The 16,233-nt window shown below is 35.8% G+C and overlaps 1 protein-coding gene and 2 long non-coding RNA genes across 15 annotated transcripts; 2 read left to right on the plus strand and 1 right to left on the minus strand.

Moving 5' to 3' along the window:
• Positions 1 to 1,990: 1,990 nt before the first annotated feature.
• Positions 1,991 to 4,120, plus strand: LOC113308564 (3-oxoacyl-[acyl-carrier-protein] synthase, mitochondrial-like). Of its 2 annotated transcripts, XR_003339905.1 has the most exons (5): positions 1,991 to 2,373; positions 2,726 to 2,880; positions 3,234 to 3,361; positions 3,491 to 3,562; positions 3,697 to 4,120. XR_003339905.1 is itself a non-coding variant. In XM_026557027.1 (4 exons), the coding sequence occupies exons 2-4, from the start codon at positions 3,317 to 3,319 to the stop codon at positions 3,847 to 3,849; spliced, it is 270 nt and encodes an 89-aa protein (XP_026412812.1). In that variant the 5' UTR covers positions 2,666 to 2,880; positions 3,234 to 3,316; the 3' UTR covers positions 3,850 to 4,120. The 2 variants fall into 2 exon arrangements, 1 of the variants encoding a protein (XP_026412812.1); XM_026557027.1 differs by lacking the exon at positions 1,991 to 2,373 and having other exon boundaries at positions 2,666 to 2,880.
• Positions 4,121 to 5,356: 1,236 nt separating this feature from the next.
• On the plus strand, positions 5,357 to 10,249 carry LOC113308413. 12 transcript variants are annotated; one of them, XR_003339781.1, is made up of 12 exons: positions 5,357 to 5,662; positions 5,744 to 5,808; positions 6,265 to 6,385; positions 6,536 to 6,609; positions 6,686 to 7,172; positions 7,296 to 7,356; positions 7,439 to 7,912; positions 8,082 to 8,433; positions 8,515 to 8,603; positions 8,693 to 8,903; positions 9,536 to 9,589; positions 9,937 to 10,249. It is a non-coding gene; the product is annotated as an uncharacterized LOC113308413 (long non-coding RNA). The 12 variants fall into 12 exon arrangements; XR_003339782.1 differs by having other exon boundaries at positions 9,917 to 10,242; XR_003339777.1 differs by lacking the exon at positions 9,937 to 10,249 and having other exon boundaries at positions 8,082 to 8,167; positions 8,264 to 8,433; positions 9,536 to 9,773.
• A 2,145-nt stretch (positions 10,250 to 12,394) lies between these two features.
• Positions 12,395 to 14,498, minus strand: LOC113308144. Its single transcript, XR_003339525.1, has 4 exons — positions 14,232 to 14,498; positions 13,722 to 13,876; positions 13,041 to 13,350; positions 12,395 to 12,889 (listed from the first exon to the last, which is right to left on the minus strand). It is a non-coding gene; the product is annotated as an uncharacterized LOC113308144 (long non-coding RNA).
• Between the last annotated feature and the right edge of the window lie 1,735 nt (positions 14,499 to 16,233).

Below are 16,233 nucleotides of genomic sequence, written 5' to 3' on the forward strand. Positions count from 1 at the left end.
TGTCTGTGGGTTTGGGTTTTTCATTATATGTATGATGGTTACAGAAATAGTCGAATGACTTTGAGATCAACATAAGCCTGCGTAGCAGGAGGAACTTCACTTACACTTTCTCTATCTCTATGTCTCTCTCCTATTCTCCTCTCAATGTTCTCGGCTCCCCCTCTTCACTTGGGAGAGAGGGGTATTTATAGGGTGGTTACGTGGGGTCCACTTCTAAAGCCCGTTATAACCTTATACTCTTGTGTCTTGTGCCGCTTACGCAGAAGTCTTCGTGTTCTCGGCTCTGTCTGCGTGTTCTGTCTGAGTATGTAGTGCTATCTGCGCTTCCTCCACAGGCTGACTGACACGTATGCTGTTTGAGGGTATTTAATGCGGGTAGTTGAGATGTCTGTCCGCGGCAGACAGCTGTCTTCTTCCCCTGTCTTGTCTGCGTCAGTCGGACTATCCCCAGCCGTAGATCTTAGATCTTTCTGGGGATAGGATAAAGTGACTCTTGGCTGTCCACGTGTGATATCATATCTTGATGCTCTCAGCCGCATGTCCTCCACGTGTGTCTTTGTGGACACGTGGCGGAAGATGAAATATGTACCTACAATTAATATCACTTTCGCTTTCATCGATTAGTATTTCTTTTTTGTTCATATCATACAACTTGTTTATACCAAACGGTATTGTGCTTATAGACTTGTTGATCAGCTAGGCCTAGGAACCACAATTTTCAAATATAATTGCTTTGCTAATCCTAGTTAGCAATTTAGGATGCTGCAAACCTACGGTACGGCAAACGTACGTGTATTATTCGGATTTGTAAAAATCAGATCCGGTCAACGGTCCGTAGGTCGGCAATAGTTCGGAACGTCATACGTACGTGTATAATACGTTTTAGGGATATGAATTTGGAATGAAAAGTTCGGCTTAACATATGTAATAAATTGATTAGAATTTATCACCTTAAAAGATTTATTTTTATATATATTTGGGAGTAAGGTTGGAAAACACACTTTAATGTGATTTTGTTGTAGTAAGATATGAGAATTTAGTTGTGTAAATAGAATATCTATCAAATAAATATAGCATTTAACAAAAATAGAGCATCAGAACAGTGGTTTGGTGCCTATTATGGAAAACCAGATGCTCCGAGTCCGGATCATCCTTGGCTTAACATTTTTTCATCATTTAAGTAAGCATGGCAATGAACGTGTGTTAACGTGTGTTAACTTGGTTAACATGGAGTCAAAGCGAACCGAATCAGTGACGAATTGTTCGCGGTTCCGAATAATTCGCGTATTATCCGGGGAGCTCACATTTTACACGTATTAGGGTCGTGGTTTGACCCGGACGCGTATAGTTCGGAATAATCCGTGAATCATTCGCCGAATTGCTAGCTAGGTTGCTAATAATTAAGTGTTTTTTTGCAAGAAGGAAATAAAATTCGGAAATGATAAAGCTATCGAATTTTTATCCCGACAAAAAATCCCGCGTGAAACAAATTCTTGGTGGGCCAAAATCCACCCCTATTATCTCTTGTGGGTCCCATGAATTGTGTCTGTCGGGACACAGCTCGGGACTAAAAATCGGTAGTTGTATCATCACTTAATAAAATTGGCCTGGCTTGGATTCTGAACACATAAAAACAAAATTTACTATGGAATTTGAGTGGGCTTAATGTTGATGGGTGCAAAACCTGAAAAAAAGGCCTTGCACGGGGTAAGGAACTACTCGGTGCAAAGAAATTATTGTTTTGATTAATGTAGAAATTAACATTTAATCTCAAATTAGTTGGCCTTTAGACACTCTAGTCCTCTCCTCTTAGGCCTAGTACTAGGAGGTCCTAATTTTACCAACTTTAGAACGGGTTAGTCCATTCACTAACGATTCAGTCCAAATCGACCCTTTACAATGTCGAAAATAGTATCGCTTCACCATCTTCCTCTCTTTAGACATAATACCAGCCGAATCATCTCTAGATTCCAACAATACCTTCAAATCAACACTGCTCATATGGACCGGTAAGTCCTTCAATCATATGGACCGGTCCATTCTAGATTCCAACAATACCTTCAAATCAACACTGCTCATAATCTTAAACCTTTGGTTCTTCTCAAATTGACCGGTAAGTCCTTCAATCGTTTTGAATTCACACACAGATGTTGTACCATCTGAACATCAAAAGTGGTATCCTTCTCCATTTGGTGTAAATGTTGATGAATTCGGTGATATCTACGCGAGAGTGGTCTGGTTTTCAACCGACTCGAACTGTTTATTTGTTTTTTGTACCTGATGAAAAGATTGGTGGTCATGATGGTGCAGAGAAGTGCGCCGAATCGGAGAAATTCAAGAAGATGACTGTTGGAATCGTCCTCTACAACATTGGTAATCTCTTTTCAATTTCAATTTCCATTTTTTGATCCAAATTTGTCTTATGTAGTCGATCCATGGAAACATCATGAGAAACCTTTTATTCATTGATTCACTTTTCATTATTCAGCATCAATCTCAGTTCATATTCATTTTTTTTTAAATTTCAGTTCATTTTGACCTGCAAAATTCAAATTCATCTATTTGGTTTGGTTTATAAATTTTACTTGGTATTAGTTAGATGCTTTATCATTTTTTAGACCTACTGATGATGAATATTAATTTCCACTACAGTAATTATGTGTTTGCTTCTACTAATTGGTATTACACAATAGTCAAGTTTCATATTAAAGACATACTGATGCAGGTCAAGAAATCTTAAGAAGGGATCCAAATTACACAGCAAACTCACCTTCTCAAGCACACATTACCGCACAACAATTACTTGAGAAAAGTTTAAAACTGAAGGAATTTGTTAATGCTTAAATGGGTATGTCATATTTGACATCTAAGTAACTGGAGGTAATTACTACCTTGTGATGTTTCGAACTTATGCTGTACTGATCCCATTGTTTAACTAATTAATCTTGAAATTCCATGATTTAGTACCCTTAATTTTCTAGGCCATAGTTATTGGACAAAAGAGATTGTAGGATTGTACATGACATATACATCAGATCCTATTAGGCGATAGACAGCGACTGGCATTCCTCTAATTTTGATTTCAAATTTTATGTGGACATAATGTCGGTTTGTGAGAACTAGTTGCTGCAATGTTTTATTAGCTAGTACAATTCTTGTTGAGTTGTATGAAAAATGAGAAGGATGTTCTGGTGTCATATGAGCTAATATAAAATGGTTTTCCATGTTTACAGTTTCTTTTGAATTCTTAGGACCATAGGTCTATGGAGAGATTTATAGCTTATGCGCTGTGTTCCGCGGATGAAAGATCTAAGAGATGCTAACTGACTGCCTACTGAACTCAGAGAAGAAAGAAAGGACGGTAAAGTTTACTCGTTATAGATAGTTTTTTATCTATATGATTATAGTGTTTGGAGAGTTGGGAAATTTACTTGATGATTTTCTTACTTGAGTTTTTATGACGAAGCATGTCTTTCTTGTTTTTTTCTAGGGAGTTTCTATTGTAGCAGGCACTGGATGCATAAGTGACATTTTGTATGCAGCAAAAATGATCTGTGAGAAGGTTGGTTTGAGCTGCCCTCTATGGATGAACGTATTTATCAGATTATTTGTTGACAAGGCCTTCATTAAGCCGTGTTTATGAGCTTCATGGTCGGGGCAATAATGTATTGTGAGTTCTTTGTTTTCTTACCACAGCGACTGCGCCAGCTTAGTCCATTTTTCATCCCTCAGATACCGATCAACATCGCAGCAGGTCATGTTAGCATGAGATATGGATGCAAGGTGCTTGGATTAAATCTTCCAATTCCCGTTCTTTATGGGTACGAAGTAGCCTGGTGTACAATCTAGTGCACTAGCGTATTTCCTACAAGAAGTGGCCTATTTATGGGCCCGATACTTGATTTCATGCATATTTTTTAGGTGTGTACATGCTTGTGCACCGATTTATTTTCCATGCACAAAGTAGTTCCGAAAGAATGACTTCATGCATGTTTTATAGGTGTGTACAAACTAGTACACATGTGAAAATAATGACTATATAAGCTTATGCCTGCATAAATAACTAGTGTATACAAACTAGTACACATGTGAAGTTTGTGACTCCATAAGCTTATATATGCAAGGCTAAAGTGTACAAACTAGTATACATGCGAAAAATAATGACTCCTTAAGCTTATGCTTGCATAAATAACTAGGGTGTACAAACTAGTACACTTGTGAAAAATAATGACTTCATGAGCTTGTGCGTGCATGAATAACTAGGGCGTACTAACTAGTATACTTGTGAAATAATGATTCTTTAAGCTTATACTTGCATAAATAACTAGGGTGTACAAACTAGTACACATGTGGAGCGTTACTTTGGAGCAAGACATTTTTTTGGACCGTTAAGCAGGTTATGTTTCAAAATATTATTTTATCTCTTGTATCTTTTTATCTGTGTATTCTCTTTTACTAAATTTGATCCCAATATTTAGGGAAGAATTAAAGCTCTTTGGACTGGCGTTGGGCCAAACAATACAAATAACCCCAGTCCAAAGAGCTTTAATTCTTCCCTAAATATTGGGATCAAATTTAGTAAAAGAGAATACACAGATAAAAAGATACAAGAGATAAAATAATATTTTGAAACATAACCTGCTTAACGGTCCAAAAAATGTCTTGCTCCAAAGTAACGCTCCACATGTGTACTAGTTTATACACCCTAGTTATTTATGCAAATATAAGCTTACAGAGTCATTATTTCACAAGTATACTAGTTAGTACGCCCCAGTTATTCAGGCACGCACAAGCTCATGAAGTCATTATTTTTCACAAGTGTACTAGTTTGTACACCCTAGTTATTTATGCAAGCATAAGCTTAATGAGTCATTATTTTCGCATGTATACTAGTTTGTACACTCTAGCCTTGCATATATAAGCTTATGAAGTCACAAACTTCACATGTATTAGTTTGTACACCCTAGTTATTTATGCAGGCATAAGCTTATATAGTCATTATTTTCACATGTGTACTAGTTTGTACACACCTATAAAACATGCATGAAGTCATTCTTTCGGATTTACTTTTTTCAAGGAAAATAAATCGGTGCACAAGCATGTACACACCTGAAAAATATGCATGAAATCAAGTATTCGGGCCCATAAATAGGCTACTTCTTGTAGGAAATAGGCTAGTGCACTCACTACACCATTTTAAGGTTTTAGCCACCCAGAGTAGCAACAACACTAATGCCGTTGCTAATTTCCGTTGCTAATATTTCGCAATGGCGGGATGTGGTTGCTAACTTCGCAACCGCGAGCTTTCGGTTGCTATTTGTTCATGCATGCGAAGCACGCGTGTGGTGGGGAACACTTTGACTTATGTTTACGCCCAAGTCAAAGTTTGGTCAAGCACTCTTCTTTTTTTTCCACCCTTCAGCATTATCCGCCTTATCTTTCCATCCTTAAAGAGATTTCTGAGCCATATTTTTTTTCATTCTCTTTCTTCTTCGAGCTGAAGCTCTGAACTTCTCAAGACCCCATCTTAGATTCAAAAGCAAACCCTGGTCTCTTCTTCAACTGACTTCTTCTTAATCAAGAACATAAAGTCATCAAAATCAGCTTCAGATACCCTATCACAAAATCGATTGAACCACAACAACCCTAGTTCGATAAACAGGTAATAATCATTTTGTTCTGTGTATATGTTGGGTTTAGGTTTATGTTTTCTAATGGATTTCATTTTGAATTTATATTGCAGTTGGAAGCATTGATCTGAGCTTTTAGGTCATCTGTGACATTTGAAAGCATCGATCTGATAATCAGGTAATAATGTCATCTTTTTGTTCTACTTTTTGGATTTGGGCCCAATTTTTCGATTTAAGGTTTGTGAGATTTAGGGTTTGTTTTCGATTTGAGTAAATAACTAAGAAATCATGATAAGTTAGATTTTGGTTTCTGTTTCTGTTTTTGTTCTATTTCCTCATCTTTGTCTAAAAAAATACTATCTGTAATTAGGGTTTTTTTTAGTTTACTGTCTAATGTAATTTTGTGGGATTAGTTATGTCAAAAATAGAATTAGTTAGCATTTATTCTGATTTTTGCATGATTCAGTTTGTAGCTTATTGGAGTTCATAGTTGCCCTGATACTTAGTGTTTTTGTAGACTGGGGGTTAATTTTTTCTGTGTATTTTAAGCTTTTATAACATTGTTCATGGAGATTTGTGTATGGATTGATGAACTAGTCCAATTTTTTAATTTTTGTGTTGTGATGAATGGTAGATAATTCACCTGGTAATCAATTTCCCTGTTATTGTCCCCGCGAGGATGAAAGATGTGGTCGAATCGTGAGGATACCGAAGCCATTGGCTCAGATTATGATCGTTACTTGCGTAATTGAGGAGTAAGTGAAATTACATTTTATTACATAAGAGTGTTTTTTTGGATATTTGGTATGGTATCTTATGCTGGATTACTGAGTTGCATGATTTTGAATTCCATTTAGCAAGCTCCGTAGTTTAGATTTGCCTCTGATATCAAGGATCTTGGCCAGCTGCAGATAGGCTTTGAATTAGGTTCACCATTCAAACCATTCAATCAGCTGATGGGTGTCTTTCCAGCTGCAAGGTTGTATCAGTGTTTTCTTCCTTTGCTCGAGATATTCTTAGATTATAGTTTTTCTGATGTCCCAGTGTTTGTGCAGTTTCCTTGCGCTACCTGAGCATTATAGGAAATTGATGAGCGACCCAACTTCACCGATTATTGATTTTTATCCGACTGGTATGTTCTATGGTCTCACAAATACGTAGTGTTAAAGTCGTTAAGATTGGCAAGAGGTTTGCATGGCAGGTTAGATTCTTAAATTTCTTGTGTAGAGTGCTGGATATTTGGGTTCTTGATATCTGTTTTATGGGAGAGTTGAAAATCTCATTTATACCAATTACTCGAGATTCTCTTTTTGTAGGGTATCCCTAAACTACCATTCATCGATGAAAGTCATCTTCTTACCAAGCGTAGTATATATTGCTTTGGATCTATTACAGGGTTAGCGTAGTTGCTATTGCCAGGTTCAATGAATTTGAGGAAATGCAAGAAACGGCTTCATGCAAAATATGTTGTTCATCCAGATGCATCTAACACTTTATTTGTCGAATGGTTGCCTGCAAATTGTACAAAACGTGAATTCTCTCGTATCCTTTTTATCAGCAGACTTTATCTTCATGTCTTTTTTTGTTTATTGAGAACTTTTCCTCCTCCGGACGCTTTTTTTCATATATCATCTTCAGTTGATGGACCTTCACTTGGGTTTGCAGTTATCTTGCTCCTTTTGTAGGTTTTAAAGAAGTAACACCTATGAGCAAGGAGTCTCGTCATGTAAGTTAATTCGTTATCATTGCACATAGTTAAGTTTTTTATCTTCCTATTCGTGGTCTCAAGCTAGTTTTGTTTGTTGCAGTCTGGAGGAGATCCACTTGTCCTGTGTTTTGTTGATATTATCAATCTTGTGCAAGTAGCAACGGTGTTGGGCGCCTTACAATGCGAACACAAAAAGCTTACTCTTTTTCTTTCTTCACTTTATGTGAAGCTTATCTCCATTTTCATACACAAATTTACTTTACCATGTCTCCTCATTGTTGCTGCTTGCATATGATTCCAAAATAGTATATTTGCATCGCGATGGAGCATCATTAGTGCACTTAGGTTGAGTGATATAGTTTTCCATCATTTCTTGGCTGTTTCTGCCATTTTTATTTGAATTGTGGTTTTGTTTTCATTTTTATTGTAAGAAGATATACTTAATGACTTAATACCCCTCTTGCAGGTTACAGACCAAAACCTTGATATTTCGCAGAAGACACCTGCTTGTGTACCTTATGCTTTGCGGCATTATTATTATCAGTATTTATTGTCCATCGCTGAGGCTGTTGAGGTATGAACTTAAATGATGATTCGATAAATTGTTAATTGACAAGGATAAACTTTTTGGTGAGCTTGCATCTATGAGTGCAAGGTGTAGTTCTTGTTCCGACCATATATGCTTAGAATTGTTAAAGCAAGCAAGATGTTGTTAATCAAACTGGTACATGGATAATTTTCAGATACAAATTTGAATACGTTAACCATAGAGTGCAAGGCCAGTATGTCAGAAACATGTTGTTAGCAGTCGCAGTCATCTGGCTAAATAGTTAAGTTGTTGCTTGATTTTATAACCTGATTATGCCTATTTTAACATGCTGATTTCTCGACTCTACATATAGTTATTTCACCTCCTGTATTGCAGGACAAGATCTCAATTCTTAGAGAAAATGACACATTACTAAAAGCAAAGGAAAAGCTGAATCTTTAGATGGATTTTTGCTGAAAAACAAAGATTTAGCTGACGGTCAAATTATGGCACTAACAAAATCATTGGAAGCTCTTCAAAAAGATCTTAAGGACCGAGAGCTTCAGGTAGTCTCACTTGGTACTGTATTTTTCGAAGCAGCTAAAATTTCAGTCCCTATAAATAATGTAATTATGGTCTTCTTTCAGGTACAAGATTTGAAGAAGTCATTGGAGCTTCAAAGACAGGAACTAAATGACTGCAGAGTGAGATCACTTTACTAAAAATGCACATAGAGGTAAGCTTTTTGTATGATAACCTGACCATCATAGAACTTTATGATCAGTATTATTTAATACTGAAAGGATTTTTTTTTTCCTCTCTCAGGGGTAGAATATTCTATGGAATCACATCTCCGCGCTTTTGGTGAAAGAGAACGCTGGAAAATTGAAGTTTTATTGCGGATGTTGACAAAGCTGCTTCCATTCGTGCACTGAAAAGTGATTGAGACTTGCTCATTTCCCTCTGCAATGAGATCTTTTACATCTTCTGAAACATGGGAATTCTTCATAATCTCCTTGTTCGAATTGTACGCAGGGTATGTTATACTTTCCTCTCACATTTCTTGTTTATGAAGTACCGATTAAGTATGCATGAAGTCCTTTTATCATTGTACTGCCTCCATGTATACGTGTTTATAAGTCAGCCAACATAAGAATCTGCGCTGACCTCCACATGTGTTGTTTCTTATTTTCCTCTAAAGATCATCTTTAAATACATTATTCATCTGTGCGCTATTTTGTTCTTCTTTTTCGTTTTGGCCTTGACTGTCCTGTATCAGAGTTTTTGGTATGGTATTCACACCAAACCCTTCGATTGTAGCTATTCCTTTGGATTAGGTAAACAATTCTAAACGTGGGACTTCCAATTTTTGATCGAAATTGTGGCAATTTTGCATTTACTTCATCATCAGTAACATGTCAATCCGTGGATCATCTCCATCTGACCAATTTGTCCTCATAGCTAGCCTAGTGATTTCCTAGGATGCACTTGAATGTTTTGATAAAGTCTTATGTATGAGCTAAAAGTGTTGGTGGCCTTATGAATTCATGATCTCTTAAATCTTAAGGCATTTGAGTTCTTACTAATGTCCGTGCTCTCTGGTCCAGTATATCTATGCAAGTAGAAAACAAGGGAATTTGCTAACTCTATATGAATCTGTTCTTGTAGGATCCCCAACAGCAGATTGCACTCCTAACAGCGTTCCTGGCAAAGGTGAATAAGGTAAAGGCATTTAGTGTATTATTGTAAATAAAATAGATTTAGGCCTTGAACAATGCGTGTGTTAAGGTAAGGGTATGTGTGTGTGGGGTTGGGGAGCCTGGGCAAGGAATGATTGATAACATCTATAACAATAACTTTATGTTTCATTATTTCGGTCTGCTACATCGAATTGAAAATTTAGACATTACTGTCCATTATTTGTCAACTAATGCGTCTGGCACAATAGAGACTGTATTATTGTTCTTTTATTCTCATACATCTCCATTTAGTTCACTTATAACAGAGTTTGTTGATATTTGCTTTACATGGTTTTGACTTGTGGTTTAGTCTTTTGTTTGTGACATTAGTACTGAAACATCAAGTTGGTTATTATGCGGGTATTTGGGCTTAAGTCAAAAAGCAGTACTCTGGTGATATTTTAGAAGCAGTTGAATCTTTGCTGAGGAGATTGGTTAAGCAAGCGGAGTCTGGTGATACTTCTGGTGATATTTAGTCTTTCTTTCCCTATTTTTCAATGCCTCTGTCAGTTGACACAAACTAGGTTACCCATCCATTTTAAAAACATCACATAGATCGAATATTGTATGTCAGTCACAACATACATAAGTTTACTTGTGTACATTCAATTGAAGAATCCTTTCTTTTATGATAATATTACCAGTGGTGATTCTCAACTACATTTGTATCAGTTTTGTATTGCCATTGTAGTTGGTATATCTGTGTGGATGTTGAATATGGGGAACTGGGTAATTGCAGGGGGGGGGGAAAATGTGGGGTAATGAATTTTGACTAGGTCAATAAACATAGACTTGACCTTTTTTTTGTGGTTGCAAAAAAATTAGCAACCTCAACTCTCTGTTGCTAAATTAGAACTATAACCAATAAATTAAACCAGAACCAACAGTATCTAGTTCCGGGTAAGGGTATTCCTATAATTAGCAACAGAATAGCAGCAACAGACTGTTGTTTCTAATAAAAAATGTAGCAACGGCAACTTACGTTGCGAAATGCCGTTGCTGATTGGGATTCGCAATAAAGCTTGTGCCGTTGCTAAAAGTTGCGACACCGTCATTAGCAACAGCGAAAGCCTGTTGCGACCCTGTTTAGCAACATCTACCCCATGTTGCTAATACCTTAAAAATGGTGTAGTGACTAGATTAAACGTTTTTTCAGTCCTCCAATGGAAATGTTTTTTTTTTCAGTCCTCCAATGGAAATGTTTCCAATCATCATCCTTTAGGGAAAAATAGGGTTTAGTCCAAAAGTACAATTTAGTCCATCCCGAATCAACTAGGTACAAATTAGTCCAAATATGTGGAAAATACACTAATAGCCCTTATTACTTACAACTTAGTCCAAATATTTGCATTTTAATCCAAAATGACTCATGACTATGTCAACAGTTTTAAATAATATACAAATAATTAAAAAAAACATTTATCTTTCTAGCCGCTTGTCCAAAATTCACAAACTTTACATATTCGGAATGCTTTTTCCGAGATCTACAAAAAGAGTACCCATATGACTATATAATTTTCACATTTAAAAATTTGTAATTCACACTAGTGTACAACTATGTACTTATCGACAAAAATATAGAAATCCAACATTCATATAACCGGACTGCGAGTCTAGTCTTATGAAAAATAATGACCTTGTGAAGTCATTGTACAATAAAATATTGCATGAAAGTTGAAAACAATACACATAACCCCGTGAGCTTTTGCTAAGAAAGAAACAAGAAAAATCTTATGAGTCCAACCGACGATAAAATGGTCAGTTTAGAGATAATCATAATACCTGTTTTTCCTTGGAGCTCCTTCTCATCTTGCCAAGTCTCCTCTTTCTCACAAATGAGCTCCTCTTGCCTCTTCAAAACAACAACCTCTTGATATGCCTACTACTTCAGTTCTATTACTGTAAAATGAAATGGAAGAGTAGGTTGGTGATAGTATTCCTATAATAATAAGGTACATAACAACCAATATGTATAAAACTATGTACACATTAAGAATCTATATATGTACAATTATGTACACATTAAGAAAGAACAGGTATACAACTATGTACACATTAAAAATTAACATGTGTACAATTATGTACACATGTAATCAAAACAGATATACCCAAATGATAGAATTATTTTCATGTTTCCCTCGACCATCAATCAACAAGCGACCTATAACATAATATCGCAACAACAAATAATACAAACCAACAGGAAAACCTTATTCCAAGTTCCCCTGCCCCTAGACTAACAAAGAGATGGGTAATAGCATATTATCTTTGTAGCCCAAAAGTTTCAACGTAGTCTTGATTGGAATGAAGTAAGTCATATGCAGGAGCACAAATGTTGATAAATAGATAGGCCACACAAAATGAATTGACCACTCAAAATTGAGATTAAGTACTCTGAGTTACCCGTTTAATTTGATCATAGCTAGCCAGTTTAGCAGCATTTATAATGGCATTTCGACTACGTTTGGCCCAACGCCAGTCCAAAGAGTTTTAATTCTTCCCTAAATATTGGGATCAAATTTAGTAAAAGAGAATACACAGATAAAAAGATACAAGACATAAAATATTATTTTGAAACATAACCTGCTTAACGGTCCAAAAAAATGTCTTGCTCCAAAGTAACGCTCCACATGTGTACTAGTTTGTACACCCTAGTTATTTATGCAAGTATAAGCTTACGGAGTCATTATTTCACAAGTATACTAGTTAGTACGCCCTAGTTATTCATGCACGCACAAGCTCATGAAGTCATTATTTTTCACAAGTGTACTAATTTGTACACCCTAGTTTTTTATGCAAGCATAAGCTTAAGGAGTCATTATTTTCGCATGTATACTAGTTTGTACACTCTAGCCTTGCATATAAAAGCTTATGGAGTCACAAACTTCACATGTGTACTAATTTGTACACCCTAGTTATTTATGCAGGCATAAGCTTATATAGTCATTATTTTCACATGTGTACTAATTTGTACACACCTATAAAACATGCATGAAGTCATTCTTTCGGAACTACTTTTTTCATGGAAAATAAATCGGTGCACAAGCATGTACACACCTAAAAAATATGCATGAAATCAAGTATTCGGGCCCATAAATAGGCTACTTCTTGTAGGAAATAGGCTAGTGCACTAGATTGTACACCAGGCTACTTCGTACCCATAAAGAACGGGAATTGGCAGATTTAATCCAAGCACCTTGCATCCATATCTCATGCTAACATGACCTGCTGCGATGTTTATCGATATCTGAGGGATAAAAAATGGACTAAGCTGGCGCAGTCGCTGTGATAAGAAAACAGAGAAGTCACAATACATTATTGCCCCGACCATGAAGCTCATAAACACGGCTTAATGAAGGCCTTCAAAAAATAATGATCATGTCAACAAATAATCTGATAAATACGTTCATCCATAGAGGGAAGGTCAAACCAACCTTCTCACAGATCATTTTTGCTGCATACAAAATGTCACTTATGCATCCAGTGCCTGCTACAATAGAAACTCCCTAGAAAAAAACAAGAAAGACATGCTTCGTCATAAAAACTCAAGTAAGAAAATCATCAAGTAAATTTCCCAACTCTCCAAACACTATAATCATATAGAGAAAAAACAATCTATAACGAGTAAACTTTACGTCCTTTCTTTCTTCTCTGAGTTCAGTAGGCAGCCAGTTAGCATCTCTTAGAGCTTTCATCCGCGGAACACAGCGCATAAGCTATAAATCTCTCCATAGACCTATGGTCCTAAGAATTAAAAAGAAACTGTAAACATGGAAAACCATTTTATATTAACTCATATGACACCAGAACATCCTTCTCATTTTTCATACAACTCAACAAGAATTGTACTAGCTAATAAAACATCGCAGCAACTAGTTCTCACAAACTGACATTATGTCCACATAAAATTTGAAATCAAAATCAGAGGAATTCCAGTCGCTATCTATCGCCTAATAGGATCTGATGTATATGTCATGTACAATCCTACAATCTCTTTTGTCCACTAACTATGGCCTAGAAAATTAAGGGTACTAAATCATGGAATTTCAAGATTAATTAGTTAAACAATGGGATCAGTACAGCATAAGTTCGAAACATCACAAGGTAGTAATTACCTCCAGTTACTTAGATGTCAAATATGACATACCCATTTAAGCATTAACAAATTCCTTCAGTTTTAAACTTTTCTCAAGTAATTGTTGTGCGGTAATGTGTGCTTGAGAAGGTGAGTTTGCTGTGTAATTTGGATCCCTTCTTAAGATTTCTTGACCTGCATCAGTATGTCTTTAATATGAAACTTGACTATTGTGTAATACCAATTAGTAGAAGCAAACACATAATTACTGTAGTGGAAATTAATATTCATCATCAGTAGGTCTAAAAAATGATAAAGCATCTAACTAATACCAAGTAAAATTTATAAACCAAACTAAATAGATGAATTTGAATTTTGCAGGTCAAAATGAACTGATTTTTCTTTTAAAACAATGAAGATGAACTGAGATTGATGCTGAATAATGAAAAGTGAATCAATGAACAAAAGGTTTCTCACAATGTTTCCATGGATCGACTGCATAAGACAAATTTGGAGCGAAAAATGGAAATTGAAATTGAAAAGAGATTACCAATGTTGTAGAGGATAATTCCAACAGTCATCTTCTTGAATTTCTCCGATTCGGCGCACTTCTCTGCACCATCATGACCACCAATCTTTTCATCAGGTACAAAAAACAAATAAACAGTTCGAGTCGGTTGAAAACCAGACCACTCTCGCGTAGATATCACCGAATTCATCAACATTTACACCAAATGGAGAAGGATACCACTTTTGATGTTCAGATGGTACAACATCTGTGTGTGAATTCAAAACGATTGAAGGACTTACCGGTCAATTTGAGAAGAACCAAAGGTTTAAGATTATGGGCAGTGTTGATTTGAAGGTATTGTTGGAATCTAGAATGGACGGGTCCATATGATTGAAGGACTTACCGGTCCATACGAGCAGTGTTGATTTGAAGGTTGGAAAAAATACGGTTTAGTCCAAAAATCAGTCCAAATGTACGGTTTAGTCCAGCCCGAGTCGACTAGGTACAAATTAGTCCAAATATATGGAAAATACATTAATAATCTTTATTTACAATTTAGTCCAAATATTTGCGTTTTAGTCCAAAATGACTCATAATGATGTCAGCAATTTTAAATAATATATAAATAATTAAAAACCAATTTATCTTTCAAATCGCTCGTCCAAAATTTACAAACTTTATATATTCGGAAAGCTCTTTTCGAGATCTACAAAAAAAGTACTCATATGTCTATATAATTTTCACTTTATAATCTTTTTTAATTCACGCTAATATATAATTTTGTACACATGGACAACAATAGAGAAAATTCAACACTCATGTATACAATTAATTCACATACAGACAAAAATATCAACCACACCAAACTCTTGTTGTATCGTGGTCGGTTTCGCATCTGCATCCAGGACAAAACAATAAAACATAAGAAACCACAACTTGAAAAAGAAGTGATATGCTTTCACCAACAACCACATAAGAAAGAAAGGAAAGAAACGATCTAATAAAAAGTTAGGCGATTATTAAATAAAGAGACACAATCCATTTGGACCTAACTGCATAAAATTAATATGGCCTCATACGATCCCAATACAGTGATTTATTACACTTTTATTGCACTTTACCGAAAAAGGAGATTATTAAATGAACATGTTTCCACTTTCCATGTATCAATCACTAATGTTAATGAATCATTAGAATTCGTGAGACAAGAAAATATGCACATGTTTGTACACACACAACTAGAATCTTGTACCTTAAGCACCAATAATAGCAACATAAACACTATTACACGCTTATATCCCTAAACTACTAGGTATACGAAGCAAAATTGTGAAATAGTAAGCTAAAAAAGAATTCATATCAGCAAAAACGAACCAAAGTTTCCCTTCCTTGACAAATCAGTGACATGCTTCAAACCAAAGTGAAATATTCTAGGGTTCAATAAAACTTCTACAGCACAGAAAATATAATATCAACGAAAAAAGAACCATAACCTTGACCACATGCATAAAGTCGATCATTCGCAACCACACACACACACACCTATTTTTCATGGGAATTACACAGGTGCACCAATATGTACACTGTTGTAAAACATGGGAAACCTATTTTTCATGCAAAATACACAGGTGCACCAACATGTACACCCCTGCTAAACATGCACAAAACAATCACTCGTAACCACCCAATACACAGATCCACCAATATGTACACCACTACAAAATATGCATAAAAAAGATCATTCATAACCACACACAAACCTACTTTTACCTGGGAATTCCACGGGTGCACCAATATGTACACCCCTGCAAAACATGTATAAAACCTAATCTTTCTGCTAAGATATCCTAATACACAAAATCATATTATCATCTGAGACCAACATTAAGGTGGGCATAAAAAAAGGAACAAGTATACAATTATATCAAATACCTTTCATCGTGTTGCAACATCTTGGGTTGCAAGCACAGTAGCAGCATGAAGCGAGGACCCATTTTTATCAGTTTTGACCTTCATTCCCCCAGCAATTGAAAGAAAGAAA

Source organism: Papaver somniferum, chromosome 9, assembly GCF_003573695.1.
Source record: "Papaver somniferum cultivar HN1 chromosome 9, ASM357369v1, whole genome shotgun sequence".
In the NCBI taxonomy this organism is placed as follows: Eukaryota; Viridiplantae; Streptophyta; class Magnoliopsida; order Ranunculales; family Papaveraceae; genus Papaver; species Papaver somniferum.